At 33.2% G+C, this 22,887-nt stretch overlaps 2 protein-coding genes across 5 annotated transcripts; both read right to left on the bottom strand.

Moving 5' to 3' along the window:
* Positions 1–5,441: 5,441 nt before the first annotated feature.
* Positions 5,442–8,683, bottom strand: LOC107844499 (probable glucan 1,3-alpha-glucosidase). Its single transcript, XM_016688901.2, has one exon. The coding sequence runs from the start codon at positions 8,546–8,548 to the stop codon at positions 5,777–5,779; it is 2,772 nt and encodes a 923-aa protein (XP_016544387.1). The 5' UTR covers positions 8,549–8,683; the 3' UTR covers positions 5,442–5,776.
* Positions 8,684–9,846: 1,163 nt separating this feature from the next.
* On the bottom strand, positions 9,847–15,864 carry LOC107844509 (pentatricopeptide repeat-containing protein At1g69290). Of its 4 annotated transcripts, none has more exons than XM_016688924.2 (3): positions 13,516–15,864; positions 10,917–10,991; positions 9,847–10,113 (listed from the first exon to the last, which is right to left on the bottom strand). In XM_016688924.2, exon 1 carries the CDS (start codon positions 15,740–15,742, stop codon positions 13,787–13,789), a length of 1,956 nt encoding a protein of 651 aa, XP_016544410.1. In that variant the 5' UTR covers positions 15,743–15,864; the 3' UTR covers positions 9,847–10,113; positions 10,917–10,991; positions 13,516–13,786. The 4 variants fall into 4 exon arrangements, with proteins under 4 accessions (XP_016544410.1, XP_016544408.1, XP_016544403.1 ...); XM_016688922.2 differs by having other exon boundaries at positions 13,431–15,864; XM_016688917.2 differs by having other exon boundaries at positions 13,427–15,864.
* Positions 15,865–22,887: the final 7,023 nt, after the last annotated feature.

The following is a 22,887-nucleotide window of genomic DNA, read 5'->3' on the forward strand; positions in this document are numbered from 1 at the left end:
TTCTCCACATGCACCTGGTTCCCATTCTATTACTTCCTATTTTTTTTCTTTTTCCTTTCTTCTGTATGTAAGTATTCTTATCCCATCCCAAACTTAGATTTTGATTTCAGAATTCTAGGATCATTTTATCAGCTCCCTCTTGCCATCACTCAGCCTCTTAATTTTAATATATCAACTCTAATTAATTATTAATTTGTGCATTTTAAAATGAACCGATCTCTTTTAAAAATATTTTAATTTTATGTTTAGAATCATAAAATTAAAAAATATTTTGATATATTTCACAAAATTTTAATTTAAAATCAGAAGATTTTAAATTTTTTTTTTCTTAAATTTTATGTCAAATTAAAATTGATTATTTTTTTAAAAAGGGAGGAAGTATGTATCATTTATGTAGACAGTTGAAGCAGCTGCCAACAAACTGCCGATATTTAATTACTTGCTCCATAATTTTATTATATATTTTTAATTAATTATTATATATTATTTATATATTAAAAAGTTAATAATATTTGATAAAAAATATAAAATAGATATTTGTAATTTATCTGATTCAGCTGCTTTAGCTGTAATTTATCAACCGTAATTTAATTGTATTGCTCCTAATTAATTATTATAAGTTATTTAACTATTAAAAATTAATATTAAAAATATTTAATAAAAAAATAAAATAGATATTTATGACATGTTTGTTTCAGCTGTCTTAACCATAATTTTACTGTATCGCCCCTAATTAATTATTATAAGTCATCTAGATATTAAACAATTAATATTAAAAAATTAATATAAAATTATTTAAGTATTAAAAAATTAATAATATTTAATGCTAAATATTTTCTTATAGTAATTTTGCTATATCACTTTTAATTAGTTATTATAAGTGATTTAAAACATCTCTGTTTTGCTATTTCAATCTTCATTTTACTATATAACCCTAACCAATTATTATGGCATCTAAGCGTTGTGTCACTTAAATTGAAATAAAAAAAAATTATAAATCACAATAACTAAAAAATTAAATTATTTAATAAGAATAATTGACTATTAATGTCAAAAAATTTTGGACAAGGATAATAATATATATTATTTAAAAAATTACATAAAAAATATTATAAATTATAATAATTAACAACTAAAAATATCTAAAACAAAAATTAATATGTTCTATATTTCAAAAAAATATGTAAACAAATATTATATATTACAATAATTAACTATTTAAAAAATTCAAAGGTCAATCTGTCTGCTTTGGCACAATTTCATTGGTCCTTTCCCTTGTCTTCAGTTTTTTTCATCCGCTTTAGTTTGTTTGTCTTATTTTTTAAAATTTGTTATATATTTTAAAAAAATACGAAAAAATTCTTGTAAATCACAATAATTATCTAAATTCTATGTGTGTCACATAAACTGATACTAAAAAAATAACATATATTCAATGCATGCCATCGACGTTTAGTTATAAGAGATAGTTGAGCAGCTGATTGAGGAGCTTCCGATCGTCTTCCTTCCGACCAATTCTGCTTTCAATGTGGGTAACAAACTAGTACCACTCTATTGAGATTAATAAATCTAAAGATAGACGAATTGTTTGCTAGAAAAGTACTAATATTGGTTATTCTTACAATTTTAGATGTAAATTTCATGCTAAATATTTTTTTTAATAGATGTATTAAGTCGAAATGTAACAAGTAAATTCGAACGGAGGGAGTAGGTGTGAGCAAACAAGGTGTACCACGTATATGTTTGAAATTTGTCTTAAAGTAGTGAAACACACCACACAATTTCGTAACAGAGAACAATCAAATAGTAAAATAGTCGTAGTGATGCTTGTTGATCAGAAATATTTTATATGCGTGGTAAAATTGTATTCATGTGACTTATAAGTTATGAAATATCGAGTCGTGGAATATTATTTGTGTCGGAATAACCTATATTGCATCCTTTTGAAATACAACTCTTCTCCAAACCTTGTATAAATACAAAATATTTCGTACATTAAGCTATCTTTTTTTTTTTTTTTTAAATTTAAAGAGATGATAAATTTCCTAATATGGTTGATGAAAATGAGATCACTACAAAAACAGGCAACAAAGAAAGTAAATAAACTCCCATTGCTAGTGGGGTTTGCTATATAATATAGACAAAGTATGACAAGGCATGAGTCCTTAGGTAAGGTTACCAAGAATTTTTATACTACTATGTCAGTGACTATTTTTTATTTTTAGTCAGAGGTCTCAGATTGAGCCCTGCGGAATCATTTTTGTCAGAGAAAGTTTTATTATCTGCTGTGGATGTGAATCCGAATTCACTTAAATCCCAATTTAAATAGCGAACACCGAATGAAAAATGGAAAAAAAAAAAAAATCCACAAAAATTCTACTCCTGGAATAGATAGTAAAGTGTGAACATAGCAAAGGGTGTATTGGTAGAGTGTATAAGATAATACTGAATATGTTGTATTAGTAATACTGAAATTAGTTGTGTAGAAATTAATAATATTGGAATTATTTTTTATGCAGTGTTTAGTTTAATGCATTGAAAGTAATATGTATTGTTATATTTAAAAAAGAATATTGTTTGTTTATAAAAATACTCTCGACATATTATAACTTTGTGTATTTTTTTTTGCAAAAGTTTATTATTCTTTTTTTAGAATAAAAAAAGTTAACAATATAACTAATTATTTACCTTAGAATTTTAAGATTTAATTATTCACTTACAAAAATTATTTTTTTTATTATCTTTTCTTTGTTTGTTCATTATTTGCTTGTTGTTCCCACTTTATGTTATTTTTAAGTTGGGGAAGATACGTATAACTTTTGGATGAGACAATAAAATTATTATTAAAATAAAATTGTATTCTATAGTGTGTTAAAACTAAGAAGAAAAATTATTTTAATTTATGAATATCTTATTTACAAAATTAAAATTTGTATGCAATTTATTTTTGGATTTTGACCAATAAATATTTTTTTGAGTTAATGGAGTAGTTTTTTATAACTAAAATTATTTGGAGGGATATTATTATTTTGATAAATTGAAAAGAAGTAACTCATATTGAATAAATTGAAAAAGATTTAGAAAAAAATTTAAAAAATTTGAGGACATTTTTGTAAATAATAATAAAATTTGTAAACTAATTTATTTGAATAAATTTATTAATAAAAATATAAAAAAATAAAATTTAAAAAATAAAAAAATGTTTAAAAGAATTTGAGGGATATTCTTGTCTTTATACATGCTAATCCCATGGTATTAAAATCCATGTATTACTAATACCACAATATGTGATGTATTAGTAATACACCCTATAATACCATCTAGGGTGTATAACTAATACATGGTTTCAGTAATACATTGGTCCAAAATCCTACCAAACATAGTATTAATTAATACCACACTTTATACATGGATTATTTCTCCTAATACGGCCTACCAAACGACCCCTTAAGACTTTAGAAGTAGGGTGTGCATCAGTCGGTTCGGTTTAGTTTTACGTGTTATTAGTTTGGTTTATCAGTTTTTGATTTTTAAATATGTAAAATCAATAACCAACCAATAAAATATTTTCTTATCGGTTTTGATTTATTTTTTGTGGTCCTTAACGGTTCGATTTTCGATTTAATCAATAAGAAAATATTTATAAAATAGAAATAGTAACAACTAACATAAAAAAATGAAATCTTAATTACCGCCAAAACCTACGCAATGCATTTTAGTTTACTAGAATCTTCAAATTTGAACTGAATGTTAGTTAAGAAAAAAATTAAATCCTTTTGTTGGAAGCTATAAATGCTTCAAGCTTTTTATTACAATAATAGCCGAACTTTATATTGTGTCTTTATTTCCCTGAATAGGTTAATACTTTGTGAATCACTAAATTATGAATTAGTGGTGCATATAGTCTATATACATACACATCTCTCAGAGAGATAAATAGAGAGATAGATAAAGAAAGAGATTTAAATATATAACATAAATAGGGATAAAACAATAACTTAGTGTATCCTTATTGGGTTATTGGTTAAGCTAAAACCGATGCCGAACCGTTTACCCAATAAAATTTTTTATAAAACCAATAAAAAACTGTTGACCCGATAACCCAATAACATTTTTATCAGTTTGGTTTTTGCACAGCCTTATTTCGAAGGACAAAACAAAAACTCTTGGAAAATAACTAGATAAAAATCTTGAAAGAAATTCTCAATAGGAAATTGAAATGTGTGTTCTTTCTAGTAGTATATGCTTAAGGTTCTTCCGGACTCTTATCCAAAGAAAATCAAGATTTGTGTCACCAACTATGAAAGTGGATTTAGTGACTGATTTGGATTATAATGTAGAATGATGCCATTGGACTACAACAATATGACTCGCAGTTGAACGAGTTAGTTAGCAGATCAAACCTCAGAGAGTTGAAGAGAGGCCTAGGGACGAGCCGTTTCTGATTTTCAAGACTTCTCCCAAGCATGACAATGCTAACAGAACACACTTCTTTTAGGCATCTCCAAGCACACAACTCATCCAGAAAGCAAATAGATATAAGAAGAGCAGTAGCAAGTTGTATCTGTAGAGTTCAACACACATCATTCTTTCATGTTCAACTTATTGTCATTTTCCACTTGATCTGCCATTCCTTACATATGTCTGTAAATAATAGATTGCTAAATAATATGCATACGAAAAATGTGTTAGAAAAAGGCGTGTCAAGGCTCTGTCCTTAAGTATATTTTCGCCCACACTGTGACAAAAATAGTTATAGGCGTATCCCCTCAGATACAAACTGGGAACAGAAACAACATATTCCAGAAGAGAGGGAATCTTGACTGCACACCAATTCTCACTTGTGCAGAAACAGCAGATCAACAAGCTCTTCTTATTACCTAATCCATGAGGGACAAACTCCCTTTCGAGGTACTGATACTCCTCTTCCAACAATAGGCACCGCTTGTAAATAATACAAAGTAACTATCAATTTGATACAGGAAGTAAAGCCTTAAAACGATCACTCCTAAACTCAATATCGCTCACAAGATATATAGCAATAATAGACTGACACGGCTTCCACACATTCTCAGAGTACGTCCACTGAAGTTCAGATAAAACAAGCGATAATGAATCATCTGGAGTGAATTAGAGGATTCAGATACAGCTATCGCCCTTCTACTCAATATATCTGTCAGTGAGAACTTGAGCCATGTGAAAATACATCTTCCTCTACCTTAATAAGTTAATATTAGTACAGAATCTAGTACTCCAATCGGGTAAAGTTATTTCCTTTTGGATCAAAACTACATCACATTATTTATTGAACAACTTTGTCAAATATCTGTAGGCAAAGTTAATATGATGCTGACAGTAACTAAAACTGCTAGCTAATAGAATTTTCCATCAATCACCAATCCCCCAAATACAAATTTGTTCAAACTTCAAAGAACTCGTAATTTTCCCTCCCCCCTAAAACTATTAATTTATTGGATGATCATCATGGTAATTGAGATTACATTTTCAGACAACAGGATGATTACTAGAAAGTATTTTTAAGTTATAACAAAGGAATGCAGCATGCTGCTACATGAATTGCCTGAAACTTACAAAAAAAAAAAAAAAAAAAGAAGTTGAAGACTTCAATAAAGGATCAGCGTCAAACCATGCTTGTATAGCAATCTTCAGCCATGTTTAATTCTTCTAGCAAGAATTTACCTATTAGCTGGTCTTAACCCAATATAAGAGGAACGGAGAATAGGAAAACGTAGAGTACATTATAACTACCAACTTCTTACAAAATTTGTATCGACCAATCATCTGCAATACGCACATTAGGGTTGCGGATGGTGAGAACAGATCCTCCATTTCCTTGAATGAAGATTGGCCCAAGCTCAATTTCCACTTTCTTGTTTCCTGGTTCAATAAGGGCTGTTTTAGCTCCACGAGTCAATCCTAACAAGATTATCCTCTCTACTGTGCACTCAGAAGAATATAGGTTACTCTCAGCTGTAGAAGGGGCTGCTGCATTTGAAGATATAAGCTTCCCGCTTGAGAATGTGAAACGCCGATGAACAAAGGCACCGTGTTTGAACTCAAAGCTCTTCCCATCGTCAATATAAAGCTCACCTTCAGCTGCCTGGGAACTATTAAGAGCTACAACCAGAGTATAAGGATCATTTTCCATCTGCGTTGAACTCCGACGTAAACGATCTTTCCTTGGTATGATAGTTCCGGCCCTTTGAAAAGAAGGAATAGTATCTTCTGAAACCTCATACTTGTGTGTATGACCTCCTTTGTATGCAGATGCACTTCTCAAATCATACCAGGATTCCTCCCCTGGTAGATAGACGGAAACATGTTTCGCTCTCTCTGTATAAACTCCTTGCACCAGAAGACCATTCCCAACCATGAAGGCCTCATCATTGCTAAAAGTGTTTTCGTCTCCAGGGAACTCCATCCAAAGCGGACGAGCAACTGGAGTACCAGTTGAGTTTGCTTCTCTAAATAGAGTGTAGAAATAAGGAAGATACATGTAACGAACATGTATTGCTTCCCTCATCAATCGTGTATTTTTTTCTCCAAATAACCAAGGTTCCCGTCTTTTAGTGTCATGATGTGCATGCCCCCGGAGAAAGGGATAATATGCACCTAATTGATACCAGCGAACCAACAACTCAGTCTCAGGATTACCAAAAAATCCACCAACATCTGCACCAGAAAATACTATTCCAGAGATGCTAAGACTTAACACCATGGGGACTGAAACCCTCAACTGCTCCCATTCTGCTGTATTATCTCCAGTCCAAATTGCTCCATATCTTTGACTTCCAGCAAAGAAGGCCCTTGCCAAAACAAAAGGCCTATCTTTTCCGTCTCCACGCTTTAGAAGCCCGTTGGATGTTGCCATGTGAAAATAGTAACCATATAAATTGTGCAACTCCCTGTGCTCTACTCCTCCATGATGTAAAGCATCTCTTGGCATCGTTACCTCTGGTCCATTAAAGACAGAAGGTTCATTCATGTCATTCCAGATGTATAAATACTTTGTTGAGCCAACATAGCTATCAAGTGAAAATTTGTCACTCCACCATGACCTAATCTCAGGGTTCAGCAAGTCGGTGTATGATGAGGCACCAGGCCAGCACCATCCATCATAATCCTTACCAGTAGCATCCTTAACATAGTATCCCTTTTCTAAGGCCTCCTTGTGTATGTGGTAAGACTCATCCCTCTTTATATGAGGATCCACAATGGTAACCATGTGTCTACCCTTTGCAGCTAACTTCTTCTGCATTTCTTCTGGGTTAGGAAACAACACCCTGTCCCAGGTAAAGTACTTCTTCCCATCTGTGTGCTCAATGTCAAGCCACAAAACATCATAGGGTATATCATGCTCATCAAATTTCGAATCAACATTATAAACATCTTCCTCGTCTCTATAATTCCATCTACATTGATGGTACGCAGTTGCGAATAACTGTGGCATAGACGGCCTTCCAGTTACACTAGTATACTGCCTAACCACATCTTTTGGCCCAGGACCAATGAAAAAGAATGTATCCACTACACCAGCCTCACTCATCCATAAAGTATCTACCCTGTGGTTGTTCAAGGGCAACATTGAGTCATTGGAATTCCAATCAGATCCCAATACATCAATCTGCATTTCTGCAGCATTCAACCAGAAAAAACCCGAACTGCCCCTGGCTTTCCCATGTGAAATCATGAAAGGAATAGAACCATAAAGCCCGAAAGGTGACTCGTGAAGATACTCAAAGACATCAAGATTAAATAACCTGTAAGGCTCAGAATATTCCTCCACATTAGGGCCCCTTGTTGGTTTCAAAGCAAGACTAGTAGCATGTTGAGGAATGCCATAAACAAAATCTGCACCGTAAAAAGATACATCAAAACTGATTGATTGTGGACCATAAGGCCTGGTATCAGTATGACTCCTAAACCTCTCTTCCCAATCATCCCCTTCTTTCTTCTCCCTCAACTGTTCAAAATCAAACAACCCATTTGAATTTATGGACAACACTCTCTTCCCATTTTTACTCTCTCTGGCAAAAATCTCAAACGGATCATGTCTCAACACCCCTTCATACCCATCAGACAAGTAAACAACAGACGAAAAACTTGAATCTCCGTCGATCTGCTCCTCCTTTACTCTGGTTAACCACAGCTTTGTGTTGAGGAAATCTTCCCCAATCACATCAGGAACTTGAAATCTTTTCTTCTTTGGATTTTGATCATCTTCATCAATTTTTACCCTCATAACACCATCTTGATACACAGAAAGAGTGAGAACCAAAGGCTTATTATTGTGGAGCTGTTCAGGGTTTTCTTCTTTGGGGACAAGTTTGGCTATAAGATCCCCATCGGAGATGGACACATCGGTAGCCCGTAGATTGCACGATCCGGGTTTTCTGGAACGGGCTCTTTTGCAAAATGGGGTTTGGTTGCAGTCTCGAAACTCCTCCTTCTTCCATGAGTAGGCAGAGGTGACAAGGACAAGGAGGACAATGAGTGGAAATACCAGTGCTCGAGCTGGAGCTCTCATGGTGGAAACTCTGCAACCTAGATCTGATGAAGGGGAACTATGCTATGCTCTCTTGTTTACCTATTACACGTGGTTAAAACTTACTTTAATAAAACATCAAAAAGATTATTACTTCCTCCTTTCCAATTTACTTTTTCCCTATTTTCTTAATTTAATTTTCATTTTTTATTATATTTTTAACAAATCAAGAAAATATTAATTACTTATCCTCCAAATTATTTTTTAATTAATAGATGTCCGTAAAGCTCAACAATCAAGTAGTAAAATAGTCGCAGGGATACTTGTTGATCAGAAATCCTTTATATGCATGGTAAAATTATATTTAAGTGACTTATAAGTTATAAAATATTCTCGACTCGTGGAATTTTGTGTCGGAATAATCATATTACATCCTTTTTTTTGGATAACCGTGGTGTCCGATTCAGCTTGCGTGCACCTTAATTACTTCCACGGGATAACTTTTGAAATACTCTTTTCCAAACTTTTGTATGAATACAAAATGTTTATCTTGTGCCATGTGGCCAGGAGGTCATGAGTTCAAGTCTTAGAAACAACCTCTGACAGAGATACAAGGTAAGACTGCATACTGTACACCCTTATGCTAGAACCCTTCTCCAAACCCTACGCATAGTGAAAATTTTAGTGCACCGGACTGTGCTTTTATCTCCGGAGAAGGGGAACTTCAACTAAGAAAGAAGAAGAATTGCTTAAGGTAGTCGCTTCTTTTTTTTCGGTATACCGCTCTGCTCGCAGAGCGAATGAACAGAAATCTTTTATGGAGACACCAACCAGCAGTCTGCTTCATTTGACGCGAAAACTTCGTGACACACAAAGATCGTCAGAGAAGAAAGTCAATCTAGTACGGGACCTCCACCGGTGGATCTGCAATGTACGCCAAACACTCCCATTTCTTTCTTGGTCAACAAAAAACCACACAACTCACTCACATTCTTCACTACTCCTACAGTTGTGAATAAATGATGCACTTGTGCAATTCTCCCATAAGAAAACTCAAGGATACATGTTGCTTTCATTTATCTATTTCTGGTTCTGACAAATTCTTTTAAGTACTTGCCATAGGTGCAACTAATGTTAGTTAGCATCACCAAGATCAAGATGAAGATAAAAGAATCCTATCAGAGTAAAGGCAATTCTCAGACATTAGAAGCATGAGAACAGTAGTCACCAGTCTAAACCCAACAGTGTCTCTCACCCCTTCTTGTTTCCAAGAAAGATCAGAAACACAAAAATTTGCACTAGTAAACTATCATCAAACAGAGAAAACACAGCCCCAATACTCACCTATAAATCAACATTCAAATATATTCAACTCAATCCTCATCATTTATTGCAAATCAATGAACCTATTACCAAAAGGCTACAACAAACATGATCACATTGATTCTAACGTGAAGCATCCACATTACAGTCGCTTCTTGGAATAAGTTACATGAAAGTGTTATTAGCCTGATTAATATTTTATAATGATAGCACTATAGACTTCAATCTGTTGTGACTCATGAGAATAAAGACCGACTTTGATTGCGCTCCAACCGAGCTTCCCTCTGCAACATGCCAGAAAAGGAAAATGAAACATCATAAATAAAATGATATATCAGGAAAATCAACACACAGAAAAAAGGGTTTAACGAAAAATCTGAAGGCACAAGAAAGGCAATTCTTAGAAAACAATCATCCAACACATAAAGCAGCAATGACATTCCATGATGCCAATGTCAAAACACCTAAAAACCATAGGGAATTGATTACTTGATAACAATTTCCCTGCCACCACTACCTCCCAGCTTATGCACCATGAAAATTAAGGAGTTCCAAATAAAGTAAATATTGTTGAGCTATATAATTCCAAGTGGAAAAAAAAAAGAGCAAGGAGATTTTGTTCTCTCTATAGATTCAGGTCTGAGTTGAGTCTGCATTCATAGTGATCCCATCAAGGACTGGCTAGCAGCAAGAGTGCATGATTTTCTTTTTTGAGGGTGATGGCAAGAACATACAATTTAACTAACACGCATATGAATCTTAATCAGTATACAATCTTACACCCTTGTTTATTTTACACTGCTAAACAACTTGCTCCCTTTCATAACAATATTATCAAAGCAACTTGTCTGAAAGTCTCTCACAAGTTCCTTCACACCCATATAAGAAAAATACCATTCTGAAGTGTCCATGGAAGAACCTCTCGAAGACCGTTTACTGGCAAAACTCTATATCAGAGGGGTAAAAGTATTTTGTACTTTCACCATAACATAATTTCTAGTGCATTTATCACAGGTTAGAGCAACATATACCACTACCATCCTGATTCACACACATAGATGTGGAAGAAAATAGTCAACATGCATACCTCCTTTTTCTTGCATTCCTTGTAAACATCAAAATGTTGTTGACATTTGCTCGTCTGAGTTAAACTGTTCCAAACCTGCAAAGCATTCACAAACTGAGCAACGCCCTGAAACAACTGCAGAACGGAATAGAAATATGTCTTTGAATAAATTGCAAAATTGATATGATGGAAAAGCCTTTCCACAGTTTTCCACTGCAAAATTCTACAGATGATGAATGTGTATAACAATAATATCTCAAACAAAACATAGTACAAGAAACTGATGGACAGTCATTCGCGTCTATGGATATAGCTATGAACTCCAACAATCTGGATTAGCAAAACCTAAATGCTCCATATTCAAAGGTCCTTCCAACTTTCCCCCAAAATCTTCATCATATTGAATATAGATATAAGAAGAGCAGTAGCAAGCTGTATCGGTAGAGTTCAACATTCGTCATTCTTTCATAAACGTACTGGTTTCTGTTCAACTTTTGTCATTTTCCATTCAATGTAATTGCTTACATGTATGTAAATAATATTTTGCTAAAAATATGCATACAAAAACAGGTGTCAGAAAAATTATGGGGAATAGAAATTAGCCTGAGGTGTGTCCACATAGTGAAAAAAAAAAATTAGACATATTCCTCGGATTCAGAAAGCTCTTCCAGGGAGCAGAAATAGCAGATTCCAGAACTGAAGGAATCTTGATTGTATCACCCATTCCCACTAGTGCAGAAACAGCAGATTCAACAAGCTCTTCCTAATCCATGAGGTACGCTCTCCCTTTGGGATAGTGATACTTTCTTCCAACAATTGGCATCACTTGTAAATAATACAAAGTAAATGTCATTTTGAGACAGGAAGTAAAACCATAAAATGATCACTCCTAAACTCAAACTCAGTCACAAGACAAATAGCAATAATAGGCTGGCACTGCTTTTACAAATTCCAGAGTATGCCGCTGAGTTCAGATAAAACAAGCGATAATGAATCATCAGGAGTGAATTTATTCACATACAGCTATCATCCTTCATCAATATATCTGTCAGCGAAAACTAGAGCCTCGCCAAAAAAAATCTTCCTCTCCCTTAATAAGTTAATATTAGTATAGAATCTAGTACTCCAATCTGGTAAAGTTATTTTCTTTTGGAACAACACCACATCACATTATTTACTTAACAAATTTGTCAAGTATCTGTACACAAAACTAATGTGATTATGACAGTAACTAAAACAGCTAGCTAATAGAATTGTCCATCAATCACCTATACCTTAATACTAATTTGTTCAAACTTCAAAGGACGTGGTTTTCCCTTCCCCCCTAAGAATATTAATTTATTGGATGATCACAGTTGTAGAGATTACATTTTCAGACAACAGAATGATTACTAGAAAGTATTAAAAGTTAAAACAAAATAATTCAGCATGCTGCGATGTAAATTTCTTGGTATAAATGCATTTCTGAAACTCCTCCTCTAAACAGTTCTTTTGATTAGTTTCAGTTCAAAAAAGTCTTCCAAGTTCCAAACAAGGTTATAATCAAATATTCAGATTCTTTTGAAGAGGCAGCTAAAATGTTTTGAAGTGCCATGATTCACTTATATAGTAAAAAAAGGGTAGCCCGGTGCACTAAAGCTACCGCTATGCGTGGTGTCCGGGGAAGGGCCCCACCACAAGGATGTATCGTACGCAGCCTTACCTTGCAGAAAGGCTATTTCCAAAGCTTGAACCCGTGACCTCCTGGTCACATGACAGCAACTTTACCAGTTATATAGTAGCTAAAAGAATTTCTACAAAATGATGGTTGTTCAAGCACGACAATTGCATCATAGAAATCAGCATTACGTGATTGAAGATGAACATTAACAAATTCTACCTACATCCCTATGTGAAACCAACACAAAGAAATCGATAACAGCAATCAACAATCATGCTAACCAAAGAACCAAAGTTGAATTTCGGGTAACTTTTCCCTTTTGGACACAAGTCCAGCAAAAACCAATGCAACTACAAAAAAATCATGTTCAATGTCCATAGCACATAATTGATCCTCAGTTTCCTCTCTTGGAACCCTAAGAAAACAACTTGATATAAGGGCATCCATATAATCAAACAATTTTAAAAGCAGGCAAGAAGAGAAAAAAACAAACTTAATAACTTTTTATTTATAAAAGAAAAGACTTTATAACATCTTATTGCACCAGAGAGAGAGGGAGAAGCTTTTACAATTTGTACTGGAAAAATCGGCTCCTCATCAGATATCTGCAACCGCTATTCAAGAGTTGAACAACAAAATAATCTGACCAGACACATAGTAACAACATCAAAGGGAGCGTTGGTGATCAACGGACCAATCAAGGATGTTATGCATTTGTAAGTAAATTAAGTAATTTGTTGAGTTTTTCTACAAGCACAGGGGTACTTTCTCTCACTGTTTCTGGTCTGACCATGCCAATTTCTCCTGCTGAGAGTAGTGAAAAAATCTTATACAAGAGCGTTACAAATAAGAAGATTTCATGATATAGCACCTACTAGAGTATGTTGGTCATAGCCAGGTAGGACTAGTGGTCTATGGAGTGGTTCTGCAGTATTTAACTCGAGGAGACTGGTGTTTTACCCAGAGCATAATCCTGCTTCTTGGAAGTCACGATCACACTTTTCCTTATGATTTGACAAGCACAATACATCTTCATTGTGTGTCACCTGCTAGAGGCTCTGCAGCTTATAATTACCAGGCGAGCTTCCTGTTTGGCACTTGCTGTGCCAGCATCGAAAGCCCTAAAATCCATGTTAGCCTTTGACGTTAAGTTGAGTATTTTAGGACCCAGTAGCAAGATGATACAGCATTCAGAATCAAGCAAAATAGGCAAGCGACAGATATGAGTTCATCAAGCACTCAAACCAGCCCAATTTTTGAAAGCAATAAGTGCCTCCATTTTATTGCGATTTTTCCTTCTTAACTTTGAAACTCTGAGCTTCTTATGTTTCTCCATGAATGCTTGTTTATATCGCCATTTATCAACAAATATTTTCATTTCCTGTGATTTCTCCACAACTTGCATTACTGCATCAAAGAAGCCCCCTTTGACCAATGCATACAGAAATGCATCAACCAGGCTAGTATCTAGTTTCAACTTTGTCTCTCCTTCTGCTGAAACCTTTCTTTTGACTTCATTCCATAGCATCAACACATTGAAATACTTCTCCGCAGTCACATATCCATTAATTAGAGAAAGATATGTCTGCTCATTTGGTTCAAAATGAAGGAAGGTCATTCTCCTGAAAGTCCTCCTTGCATCTTCTAGCCGTCCAGCCTTGCAGAAAGCATGGATGATGGAGTTCCAATCATGTGTTCCGATTTCAATCCTAGGATCCTCAACAATCTCATCCAAGAAAGCTGCCATGAGCTCGGGCCGATGACTTTCGGTTAAACCGGTCATGATTGTCAAGTAACTCCCTTGCAAGTTAGGTATTCTTGCTTCTCTCATGTCCCGAAACATAGAAAATGCAGACTGAAAATCTTGGCATGACATTGAAGCTTCAATTAGAGCATCATACGTAACAACATCCAATTGGAGACCTAAACTGCTTATGTCTGTCACCAGTTGAGCAGCTTCAGCGGTTCTTTGCTCTTTGCAATATGCCTTCAGTATTGGAAGGTAGACTCCAAGACCTAAAGAAGCCCCCTGAGCATTCATTTCATCAAATATCATGTGTGCCTTGTCCAATAACCCGAGATTAACGCAAGCATTTATGATGCCATATCCAATGGATCTCTCAACAATCACGGACAGAGATTCCAAGGTCTGAGTTTCACCAATCAAAGTAGCTAAATCTTTTATGCTCCCATTTTGAAGAAATCCACTTACTACTTCATTATAAGTTCCTTCTTCAAAACATAATCCTTGTCCACCCGTTTCTCTTACACCTTGAAGAATAGTTGCTGAAACAGATGCCAAATTACCACACTTTACAAATCCGCTGATCAAATTACTACGAAAAACCCCTTTATCCGGAAAACCAAATCCACTTAGTAAACCTTCTAACTCATCTATTTTCTCTTTAAGACCCTTCAATGCATACAAATAAGCTAATAAACCAAAACTACATTCATCAGGCCTAACACCCAAAACTGACATGGTCTCTACTACTTTCTCCGCGTCACCAACTGATCCAACCTCTCGACAGCAACCTTCTAATGCAGCATTACAAGCTGACAAACTAGGCTTCAAGAAATTCAACTTCTCATCAATAGCAATCCTACAATTCTCATTAAAAACTTGTAAAAACCCACCAAAGTTCACATTTTTCCTACAAATCTCCACAAGTACATCACCCCAGAAACCAAAAGGGATAAAAAATCTGTTCTTGAACATACACTTCACCAATGCAAAAGCAGGTGCAACACCACCACCACCATCCCTCATTGAGCTCAACAGTACATGCACAGTTTCAGGCTTTAACAATTCTTGTTTCTTCTCTAACAAATAAACCACTGATGCAAATGCTCTTTTTACATTATGGGTGTCATTCATTGACAACAAATGAATAACAAGTGAATTAGTAAGTGACTTACTAGGTAAAGACGAGTAATTTGAAAGAATCTTGAATGATTTCCAAGCTTCATCTGTGTTGCTACTTTTGATGGAGTCTTGAAGTGTGATTTCAAGATTTGATTTGTGCTCTTGAGTTAAGGTTAAAGGGGTTCTGTCATGGGGTTTAGGTGGGGTTGTAGAAGGTGATTGCGATGTTTTTAAGGAGAAGATTGAAGGTTGGAGAAAGGAATACAAACTGGGTACTTCTGGTTGTGAACAAAAAGGTCTACGCAGCGCTTTTCTCCACATTTTTGCCCACTGCGTTGCTCTTTGTCCAGTGACAAACCATGAATAAGAGGAAGCCTCCGCAGGAACACTATAGGCGACGCCCAAAATAGTCCATTTCTTGCAAAATTTGACCGCAAGTAGCACAAACTTGCATTTAGTTAATTTTTTTTTAAAACTAGATTGGATAAATTTGATGTAAAAGTATGCTATTGAAAGTAAATTTAATTTTAAAATATTTGATTAATTTTTTAATATAAAATAGAAGCATAAATTTAACGTCGAAATATAATAATGGAAATAAATATAACAAAGAATTAATTTAGTGTTATAAATGTATTTATATTATAATAAATATTTTTCAATAATATAAGTAAAATTTAGTTACATTATAGTAAATATCTATAAATAAGATCTGTCAAAAGATTTAGTTGTACTAGGATATGAAATATTTATGTTTTTCCCCCTATAAATAGAGTAATTTTATTCATTATATCTTCAATCTTATGATCTCGCATCCCTTATGAAAAATAAACCTTCTCTTCTCTCTATTTATTTTTATTCTTGCTTTATATTTTCTTGTTCTTGTTTTTATATTTTATAGCACGTTATCAGCATGAGACTCTGTCAAATAAGGTGAGATTATAAATCTAAAATATTTCAAGGTTAGTAATTCCTTATGTTATTTGTTTTTAGCTATTAATGATAAAATTATTATTGGATTTGAGGATAAATAATTGATTTAGGACCACTTATGCTTTAAATCTGTTCATGAAGAATAATATTGTTAAAAGATATGATGATGAATTTAAGTCTAATCTCATTAAAAGGGTAAGACATTGGGTTAAAAATTTTAATGCACCATGATGATAAGATATTGAGTTCAAGTCCTATCGAGTTATAGTCTAAGATGTCTTTTTATATGGATAAGATATTGAGTTTGAATCTCAATACAGCATATTGATGATATTATGATGGGTAAGGTAAAATAATGGGTGTTTGGTGACAGTTATGAAACGTATCCTATTGCTATGCTCTATTCCATTAATTGAATATGGTAGCAATGTATGATGAATTTGAAAGTTGATAACTTGTTCCATCCTTGAAAGGAATGTGGTAGTAGTGCATAATATATCTAAAAGAAAACAATTGATTGAATGCATGGATATAAGCATTAAGGGATAATATGATAATAATCATCAAAAGTAATAATATTTTTACACGCTTAATATGATTATAAGATATGTTAGAGAAAATTTCTCTACAACCATATGTATGCCTCGATTTGCTCTAGAACTAGCAATATCTTAAAAGAGGCTATAAGCTATCATAATTTGATAGGCTTAAGACACGACTATATTCCATTCTTGGGGAATGAGAAGCTTATTAATGCAAACGTGCACTTGATTGTGATGGTATCACAACTCAATTTCGAAAGAGGCAGAATAACTGAGAAGAGTTGTTTTGAAATCTACTTCTAAAGTAGTAAATCTGAAATTTATTCATGTAATGGTAAATCTGAAATTTACTAAAGTAAAATACACATGTCATGGTAAACTTGAAGTTTACTAGTATAAAAGTTTATAAATTGACATGAACAATTGGGACATCCTGAAGATGTGCATATTCAATATTAGACATATATTGAAGAACTAAAAGACTCTTCAAATATTGCTTATGTTGATTTCTCTCATGATAAGTTGGTTGGACCAACAACTATTGGGATTGAATCCATTAAAATTTGAAAAATATAAAAGGTGAATATGAACTCGTTCACCCGTCATGTGATCTGTTAAGATGCATCGATATAAGATAATCACATGTACATTTATTGTCAACCTGCAGTTTGACATTCATAAAGTTACTTGCTCAATATAAATTGAGCTAAGAGCATAATTTTCAAATTGTGTAATCAAGACAATTCATCTTGAGAATGCTGGTTTAGTATTGAACGCTTTCGATAAATAGATGAACTATTGCTAGTGAAAACAAAACTTCATGTGTTGGTTTGAAATATGCTATATTATATACAAAAGTACTTATATGCATTAAACCAATAAATTATGATTATTTCTTCCCTCTCAATTGGTTCAAGGTTAGGAACCAACTTTTCATCTAATAATTTTGATGTGCATTATACAATTAATGACTATACTAGGGCTGTGCACATTTCGGTTCAAACCGTTAAACCGAATCGATAATTTATTTATCAGGTTAACAGTTTGGCTTTTTAACTTATCGAGTCGGGTGTCGGTTTCAAATTTTTCATTAATGGGTTATCGATTCGGGTGGCGGTTTTCCTAAAATTTATATCGGGCCACTCGATAACCCGCTAGTCAAAATATATCCATTATAATTACAGTTCCCAACTTTTCAAGGGCCCAACCAATTAATAAATTAAATATTTAAATCGCATTTCCCAAGCTCAGCCCACCGTCATTACTTACCCTAAGGAGAAAGGGATTCACATATCACATTTCATATTTTCATTTCTGATTTCACTCCGCCTCTCACTCTCTCACTCCGCCTTTCTTTCAAAGTCCGATAATATCAGTAGACCCAAAGACGATTTGCTGAATTTCATTTCTGATTTCACAAGTTAGTCACTACTCCTCTCACTCTCTCACTCTCTCTATCTCTCAAACCGATAATATCAGTAGACCCAAAGACGATTTGCTGAAAACTGAAGAGATTCAAGGTTCAAGCTTAACATTTGCTGAAAACTCAAGAGATTAGAGGCGGCCAAAGACGATTTGCTGCTTGGCTGTTGTTGTTGCGCTCACAGGTAATAATTTATGTTCGTTGTGATTTGGGGTTTTTGGTGTATGTCTATGTTAGTTCTTTGTTTGAAGTATTTGGACTGAAAGTGTTGACTTTTTTTTGTGGTGATTAATTTGGGATTTTGTGAATTGGAGTTGTCATAATTGAATTTTTAGGGTTTAGGATTTTTTGCTGATCTGTTTGCTGGCGTGTGAATTATGGGTTTTTTCTCAAGTTTCTGAAATTTGCAATTTTGCCCTGTTTTCTGTTTTCTGGAATTTGCATAATTGAATTTTTGGTTTCTAGAATTTATTTGTGTCTGTGATGTTGGGTCGCTGTTGTTGTTGTGTTGCATTAGTTGGTTGGAATTAATTTATGTGTTTTGATCGCACAGTACTAATATAAAGACATTTAAGAAATGGTCATTTAAGAAAGGGACGTGTTTTGCTTATTGTTGTGATCCTTTGTCTTTTTATTCATGGCATATAGACGAAAATAAGACCGATACTCATCTGACCAGAATCACCAGATTATAAATCTAGATTAACCGCATGCACAGGTCAAAGGGCTCAACAAGAAATATTAATCACTACAAATAGCGTAGCTCATCATTAGCAAAACTAATTTCAATTCCATAGCACCGAAACAAAGCCAACTTGTGTCAATATCACATTAGCAGCTGCACTTGAAATTCATCATTTACATAGTTTTAGCTTCTTGAAAAATGAAGATACCAGGGATTTTGGATAGGGTTTTGTAGCAACACAGGTTGGTATGTTTTCTGGTTGTTCAATCCACAGTTTATGAGCAATGCCCCCAGCTTTTAGTTTTTCTGCTAAGTTCAATATCTAGGCTTCACCCTTCACTTCAAGAGTTACCTAAATAACCAAGAAAGAGACTTGCATTGAATCTTTGATCTTCTCTAAATTCTCTATTAATAATCTGAATTAGAATGCATTGAACTAGAACATATGGGGACGTCATTTTGAAAAGTATTTCATGATTATAAGGAAGTTGCTTACTAGCTTTGGACTTCAAATTAGATATGTTTAATGTTAACGGTTAACCCGATAACCGAACCGATAACAATGAAAAACCAATAAACCAATAACCGATTAACCGATATATTAAGGGTTCTTTAACGGTTTAGCATATATACAAACCGATAATGAATAAGTAAAATCGATAATTTTCAAAATTGAATCGAACCGATCGATATGCAGCCCTAGAATATACCATAATGCACAAAGATGGATTCATCAAAGAAGATGAAGGATGTATGTTAGTTTTCCTAATATAAACAGCTAAGAAATATGTTAGGAATTATCATAGATTCTCATTTAAAAGATAATTCAAGTCAAATGCCGAAAGCATCTCAATTTAAGCTGCAAGTGCTCCTATTTTGTGTTCCTAAAGGACAAAATCTGTGCATACGTGAAGCGTGATAGACCAATCGATTCCAAATAAAATAATCCTTGAAAAGGATAAGGAGCAAATAATCATAATAAGAAGGCAATGTGCTCTTGAAAAACCTACTAAATAACAATTCGTGAAACCTTATGAGTGGTTTAGGTACCTGAAAATAATGAAGTGATGAGATCTCAAAATATTATGTCACATTGTGAACCGATGCAAAATGATATATTATCGATAACATCTTTAATATAATATTGACACAATATTATAAAAGATTATGAGGATCTGAATTCTACGTTAATTTAAGCATGCTGGCGTAGAAATATTTATCTGGTGACATGAAAGGATGCATCTCGATAAGCGTAACACTTATTTGATTTGCAGTCCAAACACTTGAAGATGTCACAAGTATTAATACTGTCACTTCACAAAAATCCATATGAAAATTCCTAAAGGATTCAAAATGTATGAAACATATACAGTTTTTGGGAATCTTGTTTTATGTCCTTATAAGGGATAAATTGATGGTCTGAATATTGTTGAAACTCTTGGAGAGGTTTCAAAAGGAATAAATTATTTGTTGAAATGAGAAATATGAAGTATCATATCTTAGTGTCATTGATGCACAACACTAATGTATCTTGCAAATACTATAAGGCCTGATATAGCCTTTCCAGTCAATTTGTTAGCAAGGTATATTTCTGCTCCTACTAGGAGACATCGAAATGGGATAAAAGACATGAGCTTATTTTATTCTAAAGATTGCAGTCCCGATCTTATTGGTCATGCTGATGTTGGGTACTTATTTGACCCGCATAAATTTCGGTCTCAACCATGCAATGTTTTCACATGTGGGGCACTGTCATATCTTGGAGATATACAAAGCAGTCTATCTAGCCACTTCATTGAACCATGGCGAAATAATATCCTATTCATGAAGCTAGCCGAGAATGTGTATGGTTGAGGTCCACGATACATCTCATTTAAGAAAAATGTGGTTTAAAATGTGACAATGTACCTACAGTTCTATACAGAGATAAATGCATAACACATCTTAAGGGAGGATTCATAAAAGGAGAAAGAACGAAGCACTCTTCATCAAAGTTTTTCTATACTTGAGCTCCAAAAGAATGGTGATATTAACGTGCAACAAATTCGTTCAAGTGACAATATGACTGATTTATTCACCAGGTCTCTTCTTACTACAACTTTCAAGAATATGGTATACAAGATCGGGATGCAAAGACTAAAGAATGTTCTCATTAGGAGAGTTAATACGTGTTGTACTCTTTTTTCGTTATGAGGTTTTGTCCCACTAGGTTTTCCTAGTAAGGTTTTTAATGAGGCAACCTATATACGTATTGTTTAAGATGTGTACTCCTTTTCCTTTATTAGATTTTTTTCCCATTGGGTTTTTTCTAGTAAGGTTTTAACGAGACACATTATCTATCAATTAGACATTCAAGAGGGAGTGTTATAAATGTATTTACATTATAGTGAATGTCTATCAAGAATATAGATAAGATCTATCAAAACATTTAGTTGATATCTACTAAGATATGAAATATCTATGTTTTTCCCTTATTTATAAATAAAGGAGTTTTGTTCATTGTATCCTCAATCTGGTGATCTTTCACCCCTCAGAAAAATAAAGAACCTCCCCTCTTCTCTCTCTATTTATTCTTTTTCTTACTTTATATTTTCTTGTTCTTGCTTTTAAATTTTATAACATCTAGTCAATTTTTCAAAGTCGAGGAAATGTAACCATTTTTCCTTTGTTCTTTCGTAACAATAATACTAATATAAGTTCTTGACATTTAACTTGTGGAATAAATGAAGGGTTTTGAGTTAGTGTTGCTTCTTCGATAATCAGCTAATCAAAGTTGTTCATAGTTTAGTTAGGGCATTTGCTTATATGTGTAGTTTGAGGGAATCTGTCTCACTATGTTTTATTTTTGATGTGCTGACTTCTAATTTGAGTAATAGCTAAGAAGACACATTTTCAACAAAAACAAAAATGTATAGAGTTTATTTTAACGTGTGCATAATGATTTCTCATTGAAAGCACATATCATCGTAATTTTTCAAACACGTAAAGATAACTAATTCTCTCGATTTCTTTAAAAGATAAGAAATGTCGCTTCCTTCTTTATAAACGTTATCAATTTTGCTTTAAAATTTTAGAGCTAAAGTATAAAAACCCATAAATTATTGCATATTTAAATTATCTATCTATCTATATATAATAGGAGAGGTAAAAGTGACAAGTGTCAATACTACAAAAATTCTAATTAAAAAATGATAATTAAATATTAAACATTAAACATAACTATTAAAAAAGAAAAAAAATATCTAAACTAATTTGTACATTAACTACCCCTATATAAATTAAACATTAAAAAAAAAGAAATAAAAAAATTTCTTAACATGCACATTAATAATCTATCTATATATAGCAGGAGAGGCAAAAGTGACAAATGTCAACACAACAAAAATCCTAATTAAAAAATAATAATTAAATATTAAACATTAAACATAACTATTAAAAAGGAAAAAAATATATAAACTAATTTGTACATTAACCGCCCCTATATAAATTACACATTAAAAAAGAAAAAAGAAATAAAAAGTTTTCTTAACATGCACATTAATAATATATTTTGTAAAATCTTATCAATTTAATATTTTTAAAAATTAAAATAATTATAATTTTAAAAAATAATGAAAAAAATAAGTCAAAACAATTACTAATTAAAAAGTAAAAATTCTTATTTAAAATTAGGATGTTCTTTAGCTCTCTCGATCGACAATGGCAGAACACTTGATTTTGAGATCTTCCCCTTAAACCCGAAATCAAAAAATAAAATGAGATTGAGAATATATAATTGACACAGAAACAACGCTGATTGTAAATAGAATAGTGGTAATAAAAATAAAGTGAGCAAAATCTCTATGTGGCAAATTGTTTGAATGGCTTGCTACATATACATTAA

Source organism: Capsicum annuum, chromosome 1 (genome assembly GCF_002878395.1).
Source record: "Capsicum annuum cultivar UCD-10X-F1 chromosome 1, UCD10Xv1.1, whole genome shotgun sequence".
NCBI lineage: Eukaryota > Viridiplantae > Streptophyta > Magnoliopsida > Solanales > Solanaceae > Capsicum > Capsicum annuum.

What these genes read in the sequence shown, in the direction of transcription:
- LOC107844499 (XM_016688901.2), bottom strand. Translation starts at nt 8,548, where the DNA reads ATGAGAGCTCCAGCTCGAGCACTGGTATTTCCACTCATTGTCCTCCTT.
- LOC107844509 (XM_016688924.2), bottom strand. Translation starts at nt 15,742, where the DNA reads ATGTGGAGAAAAGCGCTGCGTAGACCTTTTTGTTCACAACCAGAAGTA.